Source organism: Megachile rotundata, chromosome 11 (genome assembly GCF_050947335.1).
Source record: "Megachile rotundata isolate GNS110a chromosome 11, iyMegRotu1, whole genome shotgun sequence".
Taxonomy (NCBI): Eukaryota; Metazoa; Arthropoda; class Insecta; order Hymenoptera; family Megachilidae; genus Megachile; species Megachile rotundata.
Window position 1 is genome coordinate 14,717,337 of NC_134993.1, and position 15,340 is coordinate 14,732,676.

General features: G+C 40.4%; 2 protein-coding genes across 12 annotated transcripts in view; both read left to right on the forward strand.

Annotated features, from left to right (window-relative positions):
* The window catches only part of Rgl (Ral guanine nucleotide dissociation stimulator-like), a 31,527-nt gene extending 29,593 nt beyond the window's left edge, over positions 1–1,934 (forward strand). For all 3 annotated transcript variants that reach the window (XM_003699937.3, XM_076537214.1, XM_076537213.1), the window contains one exon: positions 62–1,934. In XM_003699937.3, the coding sequence (XP_003699985.1) occupies positions 62–715 (654 nt within the window). In that variant the 3' untranslated portion in view covers positions 716–1,934. The remainder of the gene's footprint in view (positions 1–61) is intronic.
* Positions 1,935–2,066: 132 nt separating this feature from the next.
* dysc (whirlin protein dyschronic) overlaps positions 2,067–15,340 on the forward strand; it is a 62,733-nt gene continuing 49,459 nt past the window's right edge. For 2 of the 9 annotated variants that reach the window (XM_076537210.1, XM_076537208.1), the window contains exon 1: positions 10,145–10,981. In XM_076537210.1, coding sequence (XP_076393325.1) covers positions 10,974–10,981 — 8 coding nt within the window. In that variant the 5' untranslated portion in view covers positions 10,145–10,973. Of the gene's footprint in view, positions 2,283–2,623; positions 3,367–9,623; positions 10,982–15,340 lie in introns of those variants that run through there. The other 7 variants (XM_012293185.2, XM_012293221.2, XM_076537212.1 and 4 more) reach the window with 7 other exon arrangements.

Consider the following 15,340-nt stretch of genomic DNA (forward strand, 5'->3'; position numbering starts at 1 on the left):
CCGCTCCCGTCCCCGATCACCCGTCTCACGCGAGAAGCTTCAGCCCAGACTTGTCTTACAGAGTCATCAGGGTCACCGTAAGAACGACTCGATCGCTTCTACGTCGAGCTCGAGCAGCTCCCAGTTCTATTGCGACCTAGATTCCCTGCCAAGCTCGCCGCACAACTCTCTCGACCGACGCACCTCGCCGTCCCAGATGTCCAGCTCTTCCTCCAGCTCGTCTTTACCATCTCTGGACGTGTCTCTGAGTTCCGGAGGAGGAAGCGGGGCGACGGGTAACCAGCACAATCGACTGGCACCTTCCGCAGCCGTCACCGCTAACGGGAACGGTCCGAATATCGTCGGTCTCTCCAGTCCCAGCCATTCGCACAAGAGCTCTCCAGACTTCTACATAATCAAGGTCACCATGGAGAGCGACAACGTCGAGACGGACGGCGTGGTGCTGTACAAGTCCATCATGCTATCCAATAACGAGAGGACGCCGCAAGTTATACGCAACGCGATGCTGAAGCTGGGAATAGAGGGTAGCCCGGATCAGTACACGCTCGCCCAGGTTCTGCCGGATCGAGAGTTGGTCTTGCCAAACTCGGCTAACGTTTACTACGCCGTCAACACCGCGCACAATCTGAACTTTATTCTGAGACCCAGGCGAGAACCCAACGACACGGCCAGCGAGAGCCCTAAGAGCAAGTCGAGTCACGGTCACAAACGGTAGTGATGAACTTTTCGAGGAATAGGATCGTTGTTTATAGGCTCTGTGTCGCGACGAGAGAAGACTATTCGGAGCGACACGCCCAAGTGTTCATGAAGAACTCCCTCGCATATCTGACAGAATCTCGGTACATTGCGATGGTGCGTTTTGTACGTTTTCTTTTATTACCCATGACATTACCAATTTCTTCTATCGCGAGGATGTATTTTTTGTTCTTTAGTGATAATTGCGAACGGCGCGTTAACTGCGATGCACACCAAAATTTACTTATTTCTTCTTTTTTTCTGTTACTTACTCGTCGCACTCTCGCGTTAACACGGCGTTACACGGTACTCGGATTTTGACATTGCTGTGTGGACTAATGAATTAGCTTTAGGTACGTGAGTCGTAGGCAGACGAACAAACGAAGACGAGGCAACTAGCATTTCGTACGTGTAGTTATGTGTATTTATACTTGCGGATTTCACGAGATTACAAAGGAAGGAAATATCGCGGATCGCATAAGGGAAGTGTCCGCGCGAGGATCATTGTGATTTTGTACATAACTTTAGTTTCGTAGTTGTGGTTCTGATCAGCCGCGATGACCAAGTGAATCCCGATTCAAATTGTCAATTACATTTCTTCTGCGCCGCAAACCAACAAAAACATTGAAAATTGTCGAAGCAATCGTTCGTCCATTCCGTTTTTCTAGCTGTGCATCCGCGAAAGATGCACGGAACAGAGAAATTCAAATTCTGTGATATATTGGAATCTCTCATTTCGGCTTTCAAGTGGAATACAAAAACCGAAATCGAGCATAATGCGCGTCAGAAGCGAATACTCCGATATCGAAGGTTAGGGTGCGCTTAGGCTGAGCAAGCGAATTTTCGACGCTGGCGAAATTCGATTCAGCGATGTACTCGGTTCAAATCTCGCTCGCTCGGTGTAAACGTAACTCTGCGAACGTTGATATATTTTTACAATGGCCTGCATGCATTTGTACTAGGAAAAGATTCGAAGCACAGAAACATTAATCGTAGGTTCCAAACTCGGTGAGGTTTGATCCTCTTCGTCGATTCGGTTCCTCGACGCATCCGTTAGCTTAGGCAATTTTGTACTTACCTCTATCGACCCTAATCTCCCTGAAACTAGATGTATCACGCGTCAATTCTTTGCTGAAATACGCGCAAGTTATGTATAATGCGAGTCGATAAAAGTGAGAATAGATGGCCTACAATTTTAATCGGCATTTTTTGACAATCCTTTGTCTGATCACTTCCATCAAATGTTTCGTTCAGATTAGTCCTCTCATTTTACTATACACTTAACATGTCATCGCTTCTACCTTTTTAATTGTAAAATAATTATTTAACCTCCACCTGTAACCATTCACCAAACTAATCATTTTTCTGTTCCCCATCAAAGGTCCCAGAAATCCCGCATGATCCCTGTCATCGCCATTTCTAACCGGTCAAGACTAACGTTTACCCGGAGGATCGTTAGCTTGCGAGGTAGGAACCGTGCGGCCTCACTGATGACTTCCGGTGTGCCAGCGCATCCGGCACGCGAACCTGTTGATTCTCCAGCAAAGGTAGGTGCACGTCTCTTTCGTGTTGAACGAGGAAACCGTCGGGTTAAGACTAAGTTTCTAACAAACGATCCGCGATCATTCAGCTAGGGTCCCCCTTTCCTCGCGTCGCGATCGATAAGGGTGAGTTTCCTCGAGGAAACCGCCAAGGTGGCCACGCGTGACCGATATCGTGCCTTGAAACTGGTCCAAGGTTATGCTTGCGTCAGAAACCGAGAACTCGAGGAATTTCAACGTGCATACCGATTGAGGCTTAATTGCTTCCAATTTATATCGGTTTCTTGTCATGCAGTCGCTATTAGTGACGTTATTTGACATTCTACATTGACGTTTTTGACGATTTACGTTACAATTCGTTTTTTTAGCGCGTTAAATCCTTCAAGTATATATTTTTGAAAGTATGTATCTAGCGAGAGGTGACTATATGATAAAGTTGCATTCTCTGCAAGGTTCTCGGTAAAGCAATTGTTTCAAAGTTTTGTCACATTTGACTTTGTCGTGGTGTCGCTGTGACCGTTTTGGTCAATAAGTCCTAGGAGTGCCTACTGTCACAAGCACTCAGGCGTACACAAGTGGCAATTTTCCAGCATCCTTTGGGTAAATACATGCAGACAGCCTTCAGAAAAAGTCAGATTTCTACATAGAACAAGAATATTTGTGAAAAGGAATGTTACAACCCTCGTAGCGCCCTCTAGAAGGTTCGTCTATTAGCTGGTAGACGGCGGTGTCGTCCAAGAGAGGTTCCACCCCCGGCACCTCCGAGACCACCCCCTGAACCGGTGAACCCGAAGCAACCCCCAGCTAGCTCGGTGATCGAGAGGCAGTCGTGAGCTTGGTGTCGAGCTGGGGCGATGCTCGTCGCTCGCGTGTGCTTCGCGATCGCACCGAGTGCTCGCCATTCCGTGTCGTTACGCGCGTTGTTTGTCCCGCATCGACATCGTCGCGGTCGATCGTCCTCGTCTTGCTCGTCCTCGTTCCCGCTGTCACGGTTCTCGCTGTCGCAACGAGGCCCGACGGTGCAACGACCGTGCTACCATCGGACAGCCGCATGTGAGCGTGTCCTTGGATCGACTGCGAGATGAATAACGTGAGTCCCGATTACATCCCTGGCCCTACCTGTTTGCCCCGGTGCTCAGGGCAGCGCGCTCCTATCGCGACATGGCCGAGCTTCCCGCGACTCTTTCGGTTACGATATTTCCATCTATCATTCATGGCTCCACACTTTTCAAGCCCGAAATAAACCTTGGATCTTCTGTGTATTTTGCTTAGGTGTTTTGCAACGTTTCATGGTTTCGGCTTTTTGCTAGTATGGCTAAGGGATTCGATTGGGTTTTGTCGAATTGTTTGTTAGGTGTTTTTGGGTATATCAAAGTTTGATGGGTTCCTAGTCTGAGCTTTGGTGCACGTTGCTTTGATGACTCGAGTCATTTTTTGGCTATTTTATTTTTGTTGAGTTGTTGGGGGTTTTTGGTCTTCTCAAGATCCTCTTTCTAATGGGTTCAGTTAGTAGTTTCGTAGCTGTGGATTATGTACACGTTGCATTGATGATTCAAATAATTTTCTTGCCATTTTATTTTTGTGAAATTGTTAGGTGTTTTTGGTCCCCTCTTTCAGAGTCCTGTTTCTGATGGATTCAGTTAGGTGTCTGATAGCTTTGGATCATGTAGACCTTGCATGGATGATTCAAATAATTTTCTTGCCATTTTATTTTTGTTGAGTTGGTAGGTGTTTTTGGTCCTCTCTTTCAAAGTCCTGTTTCTAATGGATTCAGTCAATAGTTTGATAGCTCTGGATCATCTACACCTTGCATTGATGATTCAAATAATTTTCTTGCCATTTTATTTTTGTCAAATTGTTAGGTGTTTCTGGTCTCCTCTTTCAGAGTCCTGTTTCTAATGGATTCAGTTAGGTGTCTGATAGTTCTGGATCATGTACACATTGCACTGATGATTCAAACAATTATCTGGTCATTTTATTTCTGTCGAATTGATAGGTGTTTTTGGTTCTTTCTTTTAGAGTCCTGTTTCTGATGGATTCAGTTAGGTGTCTGATAGTTCTGTACCATGTACACGTTGTATTAATGGTTCCAATAATTGTCTTGACATTTAATTTCTGTCCAATTGTTACATCTTTTTGGTCCTCTCTCACGAAGTCCTTTTTTGCCTAATTTTCATGACATTTCATTTTAGTACAATTGTTAGATGTAGGTCCTCTTAAGTCCTGTTTTTGATGTCGATTTCCCAGTTGAGTTCCTAGTCTTTGATATTTCTAGGTACACATCGCATCGACGACTCGAATCTTCATGAAATTAATGCTTGCCTAAATTTCTTATCACAGTTACCTTGTAATGTCACTTGAATCAGCTACTTTGAATCGTACACATCTACCTAGTGTTTCCAAAGCATTATTTGTACAAATTGTCAAGTTTAATTTGCAGTTTCTTCTGGTCTATAAAATTAGATCCAGAGGTTTCAGTTTGCAAGTAAACACGGTTCGATTGGTTTACCATTTGCATCCCTTATTCATCATCAATTCCGCTAAAAGGAAGCACTTGTACCTCAAAATTGTGTGGGATAAAAAATTTCATCAAATTCCGATCGATAACCCCAGGTCCCTGAGGAAATATTTATAAACCGGATGCTGTTTTCGTCAGCGGATGTACTCTATCGACGTACATAAATCTACAAGTGTTCCATAAAGAAAATGTAAAAGACGCTCTTTCGAGAAAACTTTCGATCACGTGCGTTCGGAACAATTGAAACCGCAGCGGAAGCTCATTAGTAGGCTTCGATACCATCGATTGTCGGAAATACTTCGAACGATGATCCTTTTGTAATTTCGGGGTGAAAACCCTCTTTGAGTTTTGTGAATTAATCTTTAAACAATGTTGTTTTTATTTAGGGAGAGTTATGGGGTTTCATTAAGGGGAGGTTATGGGTTTTTGTTAAGGGGAAGTTATGGATTTTTGTTAAGGGGAAGATATGGGTTTTCTTCAAGGGGAAGTTATGGATTTTCATTAGAAATTTCATGATTTCATATCAAATTTATTTCATGATAAAATTTCATGATTTCAATCATTCATGATTTCATATCAAATTTATTTCATAATAAAATTTCATGAAATTTCATGATTTCAAAATAATAAGGGTTAGAGTAAAAAATAAAACAGTAGTTATTTCTTTTAGAACTAAATTACAGATTACAGGAAAGTAAACATAGTAGAAAAAATATTAATACCCTTTTCAACCCTTGGAATTCCTATGCCCCTGAATTTCATAATTGCACCTTCGATCCTCGAGTTTCGCTATTTCCCTGCTCTTTGTCCTCGTATAAACCACTTCCGTTTGGTCACGGGCCGAAGTCAAGTGGCCAACATCCCCTTGTTTTTTTCCTTTTCCGCGTTTTACGTGTACCACGTTTTCCTCTTATTCCTCGCCACCTTCTCTTCTTTCTTTTTTCAAGTTCCTCTATTTTTAACTTGTACTGTTGACTCTCCGATCATTTCTCCTTTTTTCATTTCTTTTTAGATATAATATAGGGAGGAATTTTTGATAGTTTTAAATTTCTGATGTGGAGGAATTTTCCTGATGTGTGCAGTATCGCAATCCTCTGGCTCTGTTCCAAAATTATAATCCTGAATGTCATTAATGTTGCACGGAGCATAAAATGGAAAGTTCGAATTGTACCTACAAGTTTCAACTTCGAATTGTCTCTGTAGTTACAAGTTTCAAGTTTGAATTGCATCTGCAGTATCAAATTTCAAATTCGAATTGTATATATATTTACGTGTTTCAAGTTTGAATTGTACCTCCAGTTATAAGTTTCAAGTTCGAATTGTCTCTGTAGTTACAAGTTTCAAGTTTGAATTGCATCTGCAGTATCAAATTTCAAATTCGAATTGTATATATAGTTACGTGTTTCAAGTTTGAATTGTACCTCTAGTTATAAGTTTCAAGTTCGAATTGTCTCTGTAGTTACAAGTTTCAAGTTTGAATTGCATCTGCAGTATCAAATTTCAAATTCGAATTGTATATATAGTTACGTGTTTCAAGTTTGAATTGTACCTCCAGTTATAAGTTTCAAGTTCGAATTGTCTCTGTAGTTACAAGTTTCAAGTGTGAATTGTAGTTTCAGTAACAAATTTCAAATTCGAATTGTATCTATAGTTACATGTTTCAAATTTGAATTGTACCTCCAGTTATAAGTTTCAAGTTCGAATTTTATCTGTAGTTACAAGTTTCAAGTTTGAATTGCATCTGCAGTATCAAATTTCAAATTCGAATTGTATCTGTAGTTACAAGTTTCAAGTTTGAATTGCATCTGCAGTTAGAAGTTACAAGTTCGAATTGCATCTGTATTTACAAGTCTCAAGTGTGAATTGTACCTTCAGTAACAAATTTCAAATTCGAATTGTATGTACAATTATATGCTTCAAGTTTGAATTGCATCTGTATTTACAAGTCTCAAGTGTGAATTGTATCTTCAGTAACAAATTTCAAATTCGAATTGTATGTACAATTATATGCTTCAAGTTTGAATTGCATCTGCAGTTACAAGTTTCAAGTTCGAATTGTATCTATAGTTACAAGTCTCAACTGTGAATTGTACCTTCAGTAACAAATTTCAAATTCGAATTGTATGTACAATTATATGCTTCAAGTTTGAATTGCATCTGCAGTTATAAGTTTCAAGTTCGAATTGTATCTATAGTTACAAGTCTCAAGTGTAAATTGTACCTCCAGTTATATGCTTGAAGTTCGAATCACATCTTCACTTAAGAGTCTCAAGATCAAATTGTATCAGTACAAGTTCGAACCTTCTCAATAAGGAATTACCGCAATTTCGGAATTAACGAAAATGAAATTTTTCTCTAAGGACAACTCGACCGCGTTAATTAAGGCCTTGGATGTTCTAGCGTTCGACAGATATGTCGATCGGAGCCGCGTTTTTGGTCGCGATTATCCGTTCACCACGCGAAATATCGGCTCTCCTGTCGATTCGGATTCGAGAATTCTGGGTTAGCAAAGATATCGCTCGAATATTTCGATTGGATGGAAAAAACGGCCCCGAGGCCGAGTTAATGGAACCGTCGATGAATTTCTACTACGCTTCGAAAATTTTTAATGGAGTTTCCGAGCGCTAGTGCTCTGATATACCATATGTCTCTTACTAAAAAATATTCGTTGAATTTTTCCTCGAAAATAATACGACCTTTTATTTCAAATTTATATAACAATTTTTTCATTTTCAAGTTTTATATTTTTACTCGTCAAGGTTTTTTGTACTTGTGCATGTTTTTTTGTGCAAGTTACTATTTTGTAATGTAAAGTATAATTTTTAAAGGAATTTTATATAATGTTTTATTGTAGTTAATCAACAGTTAAGGGTTGTTTAGAGCAATTTTTTTTGTAGGAATTATAATTTGTAAATGTAAAGTGCAATTTTAAAAAAAAGTTTTGTACAACTTTTATTATAATTCTCAAACTGTTAAGGGTTGTTCAGATCAATTTTTTTGTACAAATTATAATTTGCAAATATAAAGTGCAATTTTAAAAAAAAATTCTACACAACTTTTATTGTAATTCTCAAACGGTTAAGGGTTGTTCAAATCAATTTTTTTTTGTACAAATTATAATTTTCAAATATAAAGTGCAATTTTAAAAAATAATTTCATACAACTTTTATTATAATTCTCAAACGGTTAAGGGTTGTTCAGATCAATTTTTTTTGTACAAATTATAATTTGCAAATGTAAAGTGCAATTTTAAAAAAAATTCTACACAACTTTTATTACAATTCTCAAACGGTTAAGGGTTGTTCATATCAATTTTTTTTGTACAAATTATAATTTTCAAATATAAAGTGCAATTTTAAAGAAAAATTTTATACAACTTTTATTGTAATTCTCAAACGGTTAAGGGTTGTTCAGATCAATTTTTTTTGTACAAATTATAATTTGCAAATATAAAGTGCAATTTTAAAAAATAATTTCATACAACTTTTATTGTAATTCTCAAACTGTTAAGGGTTGTTCAGATCAATTTTTTTTGTACAAATTATAATTTGCAAATATAAAGTGCAATTTTAAAAAAAAATTCTACACAACTTTTATTACAATTCTCAAACGATTAAGAGTTGTTCAGATCAATTTTTTTGTACAAATTATAATTTGCAAGTACAAAGTACAATTTTCCAAGCAATTTTGTATAACTAACAAGAAATATTTAAGGACATAGAAAAGTTAGATCAGCAAGAGAATTACAGTCACCTTGACCAGATAAGGGTTAAGAGCATTGAGAATAACGCGTAGAAAATTGCCGACGTTTACCATTTATTTTTCCATAGAAACACGGCAAAGTTGCTTCTCGCAGCGTAATCGATAAACATGGCACGGTGAAAGTGTATAATGGGTGCGTTGTATGGATAATACATCAATTTCTGACACACGGGGAAAAAAGGTGAAAGGTTCTTAGAATAACCAGAACGTTTTTCAATTGTACTGCAATTGTTTTCGCGGAATTTATTACGTTGGTTCATCAATCCGTAATTGTTCCTAGAACACTACGTTTTATTCGATCGAAATCGTAGCTGTAAGAATGGAAAAATTTTGTTAACGGAAAATGTGATGAAAGTCGAGGTATTTTTAGACGCAGATTATCGACATTAAACAGCGGGTCTGAACGGGTCAATCTCGAATTATTCATTCGGCGAACATGTAAATAGGACGATTCCTGCAGGATTTACATTGCAAATTAGCCAGCGGCTGGGAAACAGGATTTTCGGACTTTGTTTGGTCCGCCATGAATTCTCTTACAACTTCTCCGTGCGATTCGATTTCCGCGGACAAACGACCGATAAAAATTACTCGAAATTGCTTTGGACTGATCGCCTTCGCTATTACGTATTCATGATGGCCGGAGAATAAAGCCCGCATTTTACGGGACCGTCAAATTGATACTTTGCGCTCGTAAATCGACTCGCACGCATTAACAAGGATTTCTATAATCGAACACTGTCTTGACGATGGTTAGGTTTTACTATTTAGGTTCACTATTATTTTTATCGAAGACTGTTACAACTTGTACGGTTTCCATTTTGAATTTCGTCGCTTTACGAACGTACAAAGATTTTCGTCGCACAGGGCGTAAACTAGTTCCTAGAAATAGAGGAGCTGATTTCGAACAAGATTTTCCTTTGCAGAAATGTGATCCGAAGCTTCGTTTCTGAATTATTAAGGAAAAACACGGACCAATCAGAGCGCGAGTATCGCGCGCGCTCCGCCGCGAGATTCAAAGCCGTCACTCGCCTGCGCGCGCATCGTCCGTGTCTTTCCTTAATAATTCAAAAACGAAGCTTCGAAACCCATTTCTGCAAAGGAAAATCTTATTCAGAATCATCTCTCCTTCATTTCTGGAGCACTAATCGTGCGCCACCCTGTATTTACACAAATTGAGTAATTAAAGTAGGTTCGTGACTCTAACGAAATATTGAAAATAACCATCAGTTAACTCGTGTAAATGAACACTTGAAGAAAGAAATACGAGATACGGTGGAACAATGGTAGCAAGTACAAAAGGCTAACTACTCGAACAAGTAGAAATTAAGAGGGTCTCGATTTGAAGCGTTATCGCTTACGAAATCTTTCTCCAGGTAAATTGGGTTACAGTTGTGTTTGCATGCTCGTAACCGCGCTCTGCACAATATTTCAAGGCTTAATTGGTGTCACGCCAAGTAGACCTTCCTTCAATCCTTTTCTTTTCTACGCGTGTTTTCGAATGTCGATTGAAATTTTACCCCTCATGATTTTCTCAGCGAGGGCGATTATTGTAAGACAGAAGAATGACATTGACAGAATGCTGGGAGATTTTCTATGTGGCGATTGGAGGAAGAATTGAAATTGAATCGTGGTGAAAATGTTAGTCACACTCGTCGCATTTGAATAGTTACATGCGAACGAAGGGTAGGGTGAAACTCTCGTAAGGCAAGGGGTTAAATACTGAAATTGTCACTCTTTATTGAAACCGGCACTGGAAATCCTTCTCTAATTTATTCCAGAATATCAATACAATTATACAATTTGTTCCAGAATATCCGGAGATTCAAAGCTAATTGCCATCTCTGTAGATGTGTTCTTTTCCTAACGAAGTCCTGTTTACTTCGTTAAAATTCTCGCTGAGAATTAATTTCAGCCTCTTCGAAGGCTTCCTGAACACGCGTTCTTTGGAACAATAGACCTTCCTTCATTTCCTCGCCTCTCATTACGAGAAGTAAGAATTCCATTGTGATCTCGAAAAATATTCTCACCCCTTTCGAATATTTTCTCCTTGGCTCGCCCCGGGCCAGCCCGCGGGCTAATAAGCGCGGCTTTGGGACGTTGAATCGGCTCGTTTCCTTCGCTATGTAGAAGGTGCCTCTCCTTTCTCCTCTCGTAACACTTTCCAACCCTCGACCTCGTGGCCGAGGATCGATCCCTGTGACGTGGTGCGTGAGCACCCCTTCGTGGGAAAAACGGTGGGGGCTGAACACTTTAATAACTAATAGCTTCCTACAGTGTGTTTCAAATGCACGATAATTCGCGAAATGTGGACTCGCGTTCATTCAATTCGATTCACCGGCTTGAATCGCGTGATATTCGGTTCAATTCGAGAGTTTGATTAGTGGAAACGCGGTGGACGAATATATTGACCTTCTACCATGAAACGGTGAGTAGCAACGTTAGAAACCGCGGTAACCCATTTGCATCCGTAAGAGTGCTTTCGCCGCGATTCGGCGTCTGCCAGCGAATCCGCTTCAACCCCTATGATTTCGCGGTGATTTATGACCGAGCCAAGCGGGTGCGACGTCCGTGAAATTGTTGGACGGCTCTCGAAACAGCTCGGGAATCCTCGGAAACGCTTGTCGGGCTTCTTTTTTTTCGGGGATCATTTTTACACTGATCGCCTCAACAGGGGTGCTTTTTGCCTCTATTTCTTACTTGCGAAATTTATCTGTTACTCAGGTAACTGCAGATTTATAGATTTATAGATTTACAAATAATTTTCATGCAGTGTCTTCGATGGTCTATCAGAAGGGTTGCTTTCGACTAAAGTTATCTTAACTTGATCGTTAAACAACCCTGTTAATTTACAGATTTGTTTTGCCACTTAAAATAAGAAATTTAGTGCATTGTTTTCGATAGCCAGTCAGAGGGTTGCTTTCTCCTTCTGAAGTCGAGTTAATTTTCCATTGACCATCAAGTAATAGCAACCCTATTAATTTACAGATGTCTTGCCACTTAAAATAAGAAATTTAGTGCATTGTTTTCGATAGCCAGTCAGAGGGTTGCTTTCTGCTTCTGAAGTCGAGTTACTTTTCCATTGACCATCAAGTAATAACTCTGTTAATTTACAGATGTGTCTTGCCACTTAAAATAAGAAATTTAGTGCATTGTTTTCGATAGCCAGTCAGAGGGTTGCTTTCTGCTTCTGAAGTCGAGTTAATTTTCCATTGGCCATCAAGTAATAACTCTGTTAATTTACAGATCTGTCTTGCCACATAAAATAAAAGAACCTTCATGCAAAATTTCGATGGCCTATCAGAAGGGTTGCTTTCGACTAAAGTTATCCTTACTTGATCGTTAAACAACCCTGTTAATTTACAGATTTGTTTTGCCACTTAAAATAAGAAATTTAGTGCATTGTTTTCGATAGCCAGTCAGAGGGTTGCTTTCTGCTTCTGAAGTCGAGTTAATTTTCCATTGACCATCAAGTAATAGCAACCCTATTAATTTACAGATGTCTTGCCACATAAAATAAGAGATTTAGTGCATTGTTTTCGATAGCCAGTCAGAGGGTTGCTTTCTCCTTCTGAAGTCGAGTTACTTTTCTATCGACCATCAAGTAATAACTCTGTTAATTTACAGATCTGTCTTGCCACATAAAATAAAAGAACCTTCATGCACAATTTCGATAGCCAATCAGAGGGTTGCTTTCTTTTTCTGAGGTTGAATTACCCTTCTATTGACCATCAAGTAATAACAACCCTGTTAATTTACAGATCTTGTCCCATAAAATAAGAACTTCCTTGCGTTTTCTTTTGATTGAACTTACCCTAACTTGACCATCAAGTAACACACCCTCATAATTAATTTACAGATTCTGTCGTATGAAACAAGAACTTTCATACGCTGTTTCCGTCCAGAGGGTTGCTTTCTCTTGATTGAATTTACCTTTATTGACCATCACGTAATAACAATCCCTATAATCAACCCCTTGCCCTGATACGCTCGTTGCCATTTGATCACGTGGCCATTTAGCTTTATGAACATTTTAACAATATACTAATGGTTAGCTTTGTGACGCAACTGTATTAAAGGGGTTGATTTACAAATCCGTCTTGAAAATTCCTATTTCAACCACATTCACCCTTATATTATCATTTCCCTCATTTCTATCATATTGCTAAGTTTTCTGCTTCAGAATTTCATTCGTGCACGTTTCCCTTTTATTTGTCCACCGAGAAACAAAAGCGCATTCGAAAGAGTGCGGAGGAAAAACGTTAGTAGCATGAAAAATAGGCGAAGGAACAATAGTTTGCTCGCTAACTGGACGTATCAGTGGGTATTCACGTGCGGGACACGAGCAGTTGACGATATTGCAGCAAACCATCACGAAGTAACGAATGACCGGGCACGTTTCTATGGAAGCAACGAACTTTCCGCGCTTCTGCAAATCGTTTCTGTTTCGACTTTTATCGTGGTTTCCTTGGATCGGAAATTAACCTAAATATTTTATTCACAATCTCTTAACCCACATCTGGAGAGCTAGACGTTTGAACTAAATGTGTCAATCCGCCGGGCAGTGAAAGGTCAATAGAAGGCGTTCAGAAAAATAACCAATATTTTTATTTCTTCCGTGTTACGTTACCTCTCGTGTGAATAAACTTCCCTCGATTAAGGGTTGTTTTTGCGCTCGACCTTTGCTCGTTCCACCGGAAACTTATCACTTCGCTGCTCCTCGCAAAGTTGACGCGCGACGAATATCGGCGCAATCGAGTGAATATCGGTGTTCGAATTCTCCCTTAAATCGCGACGAATTTAGAGAACGGACAGACAGTGAAAAAACTGCTATCTTCAACCTTAACCCAAATTCGCCGTGCATTTCGAAACGTCAGCGTTGCGTTCGAAAGCATCCTCGCAGAAGAGATCCATCTAAAGCGGCCAGCTTGAAAATCTGGAACGAGAAAATGCGGCGGTTTAAAAGCTTATTTATAAAAAAAAACAGATCGAGAAGAGGGCAACAAAAACTGAAAGAGAGCGTAAAATTAACCCTATCTGGCATCAGCGTTCGCGCAACAGGCTGTACCACGATCTCGTATAAAGATGCATCCGTACAAAATGCGCGGAACAGGAGAAATTACTGGGTTCCTTTTTCAGAAAATGTTCCTTGTAATTCACTGTAATATCGGGCCATTTCCTTCGATACGTATCGCCGTTCAATTTACCGAATCGTAACTTAACGTCGTTCTCCCTCGTCATTTATTTGTTCCTTCGAAAGAAATCTGACCGGCCTCGTCGAGCAACATTTCTTAGTTTCGCGTCTTTCCAATCGATAGAATAAGTCACCAGGGACACACGGCGGTTAGGTAAACGTTAACTGGACGTTTCGAACACTGTCCCATTGATCCAGGTACACGCTAACACGCCCCTATAATACGCGAACCAGTCACGCTAACCGGCACCGGAAATTGGATTCGATCGTCGACTGAGCAGCTATTCGATAGCTTTTATTTTCTCCTTCGTTTCCGAAGCTTAAACTCCGCGACGCCCGATTTCTATCTTCGACGCGATTAATTTATTCGGCGCTTTAAGTTGGCGCATTGCACGCGTCCACGCGCTCATTCTCGTACCTGCAACACGTTGCGTGCTGTTTCCCGCATATGCAACGCTGCTGGCCCACGCAATGCGGCTGCATAATTCCGTAGTCACGTCAGCACGAATTGTGCGCGTGGACAGGTGAAAAAATCGTGTAAATTGAGGCGAAGTGAAAAACGGGAAAAAGGCCAAGGAAACGAGGCAAATTGTTGCAGAATTTTTTAAACGGTCTTTCTTTGCTGTTGCGAGGTGCTTTGTGAGGGTGCTGGGTACATAAATTATATACTCGTACTAATTCTTTATTCGCTATTTTTGTCATATGTGACTCGTGACGCAGTCATGACGCACTCATGACACACTAGAGATGAAGTTGTGACGCACTCATGACACACTGAGGGTGAAGTCGCGACGCACTCATGACACACTAAGGTTGATGTCGTGACGCGCTTCTGACGCACCTATGACGCACCCATAATACATCTATGACGCACTAGAGATGAAGTCATGACGCACTCGTGACATACTAAGGATGAAGTCGTGACGCACTCATGACACACCAAGGTTGATGTGACGCACTTATGACGCACTCTTCATGGATATCTGACGCACCTGTGACGCACTAATGATACATCTATGACGCACTAGAGATGAAGTCATGACACACTAAGGATAAAGTGGTGACGCACCCATGACACACTAAGGTGACGCACTCTACACGCATCTCTGACATACCTATGACGCACTAGAAACAAAGTCATGACGCACTCATGACACACTAAGGATGAAGTCATGACGCACTCATGACACACTAAGGATAAAGTTATGACGCACTCATGACGCACTAGAGATGAAGTGACGCACTCATGACACACTAAGGACGAAGTCGTGACGCACTCATGACGCACTCGAGATACAGTCATGACGCAATCATGACGCACTCGAGATACAGTCGTGACGCACTCAATATACAGTCGTGACGCACCCGTGGCATATTCATGACGCATTCGTGACGCACTCTCGACGCATTCATAATGCATTCATGACATATTCACGACGCACTCATGACGCATTCTTCATGCATCTGTTGCACCTATGACGCACCCATGATACATCCATGACGCACTAGATATGAAGTTATGACGCACTAGACATGAAGTCATGACGCACTCATGACACACTAAGGGTGAAGTCGTGACGCACTCATGACGCA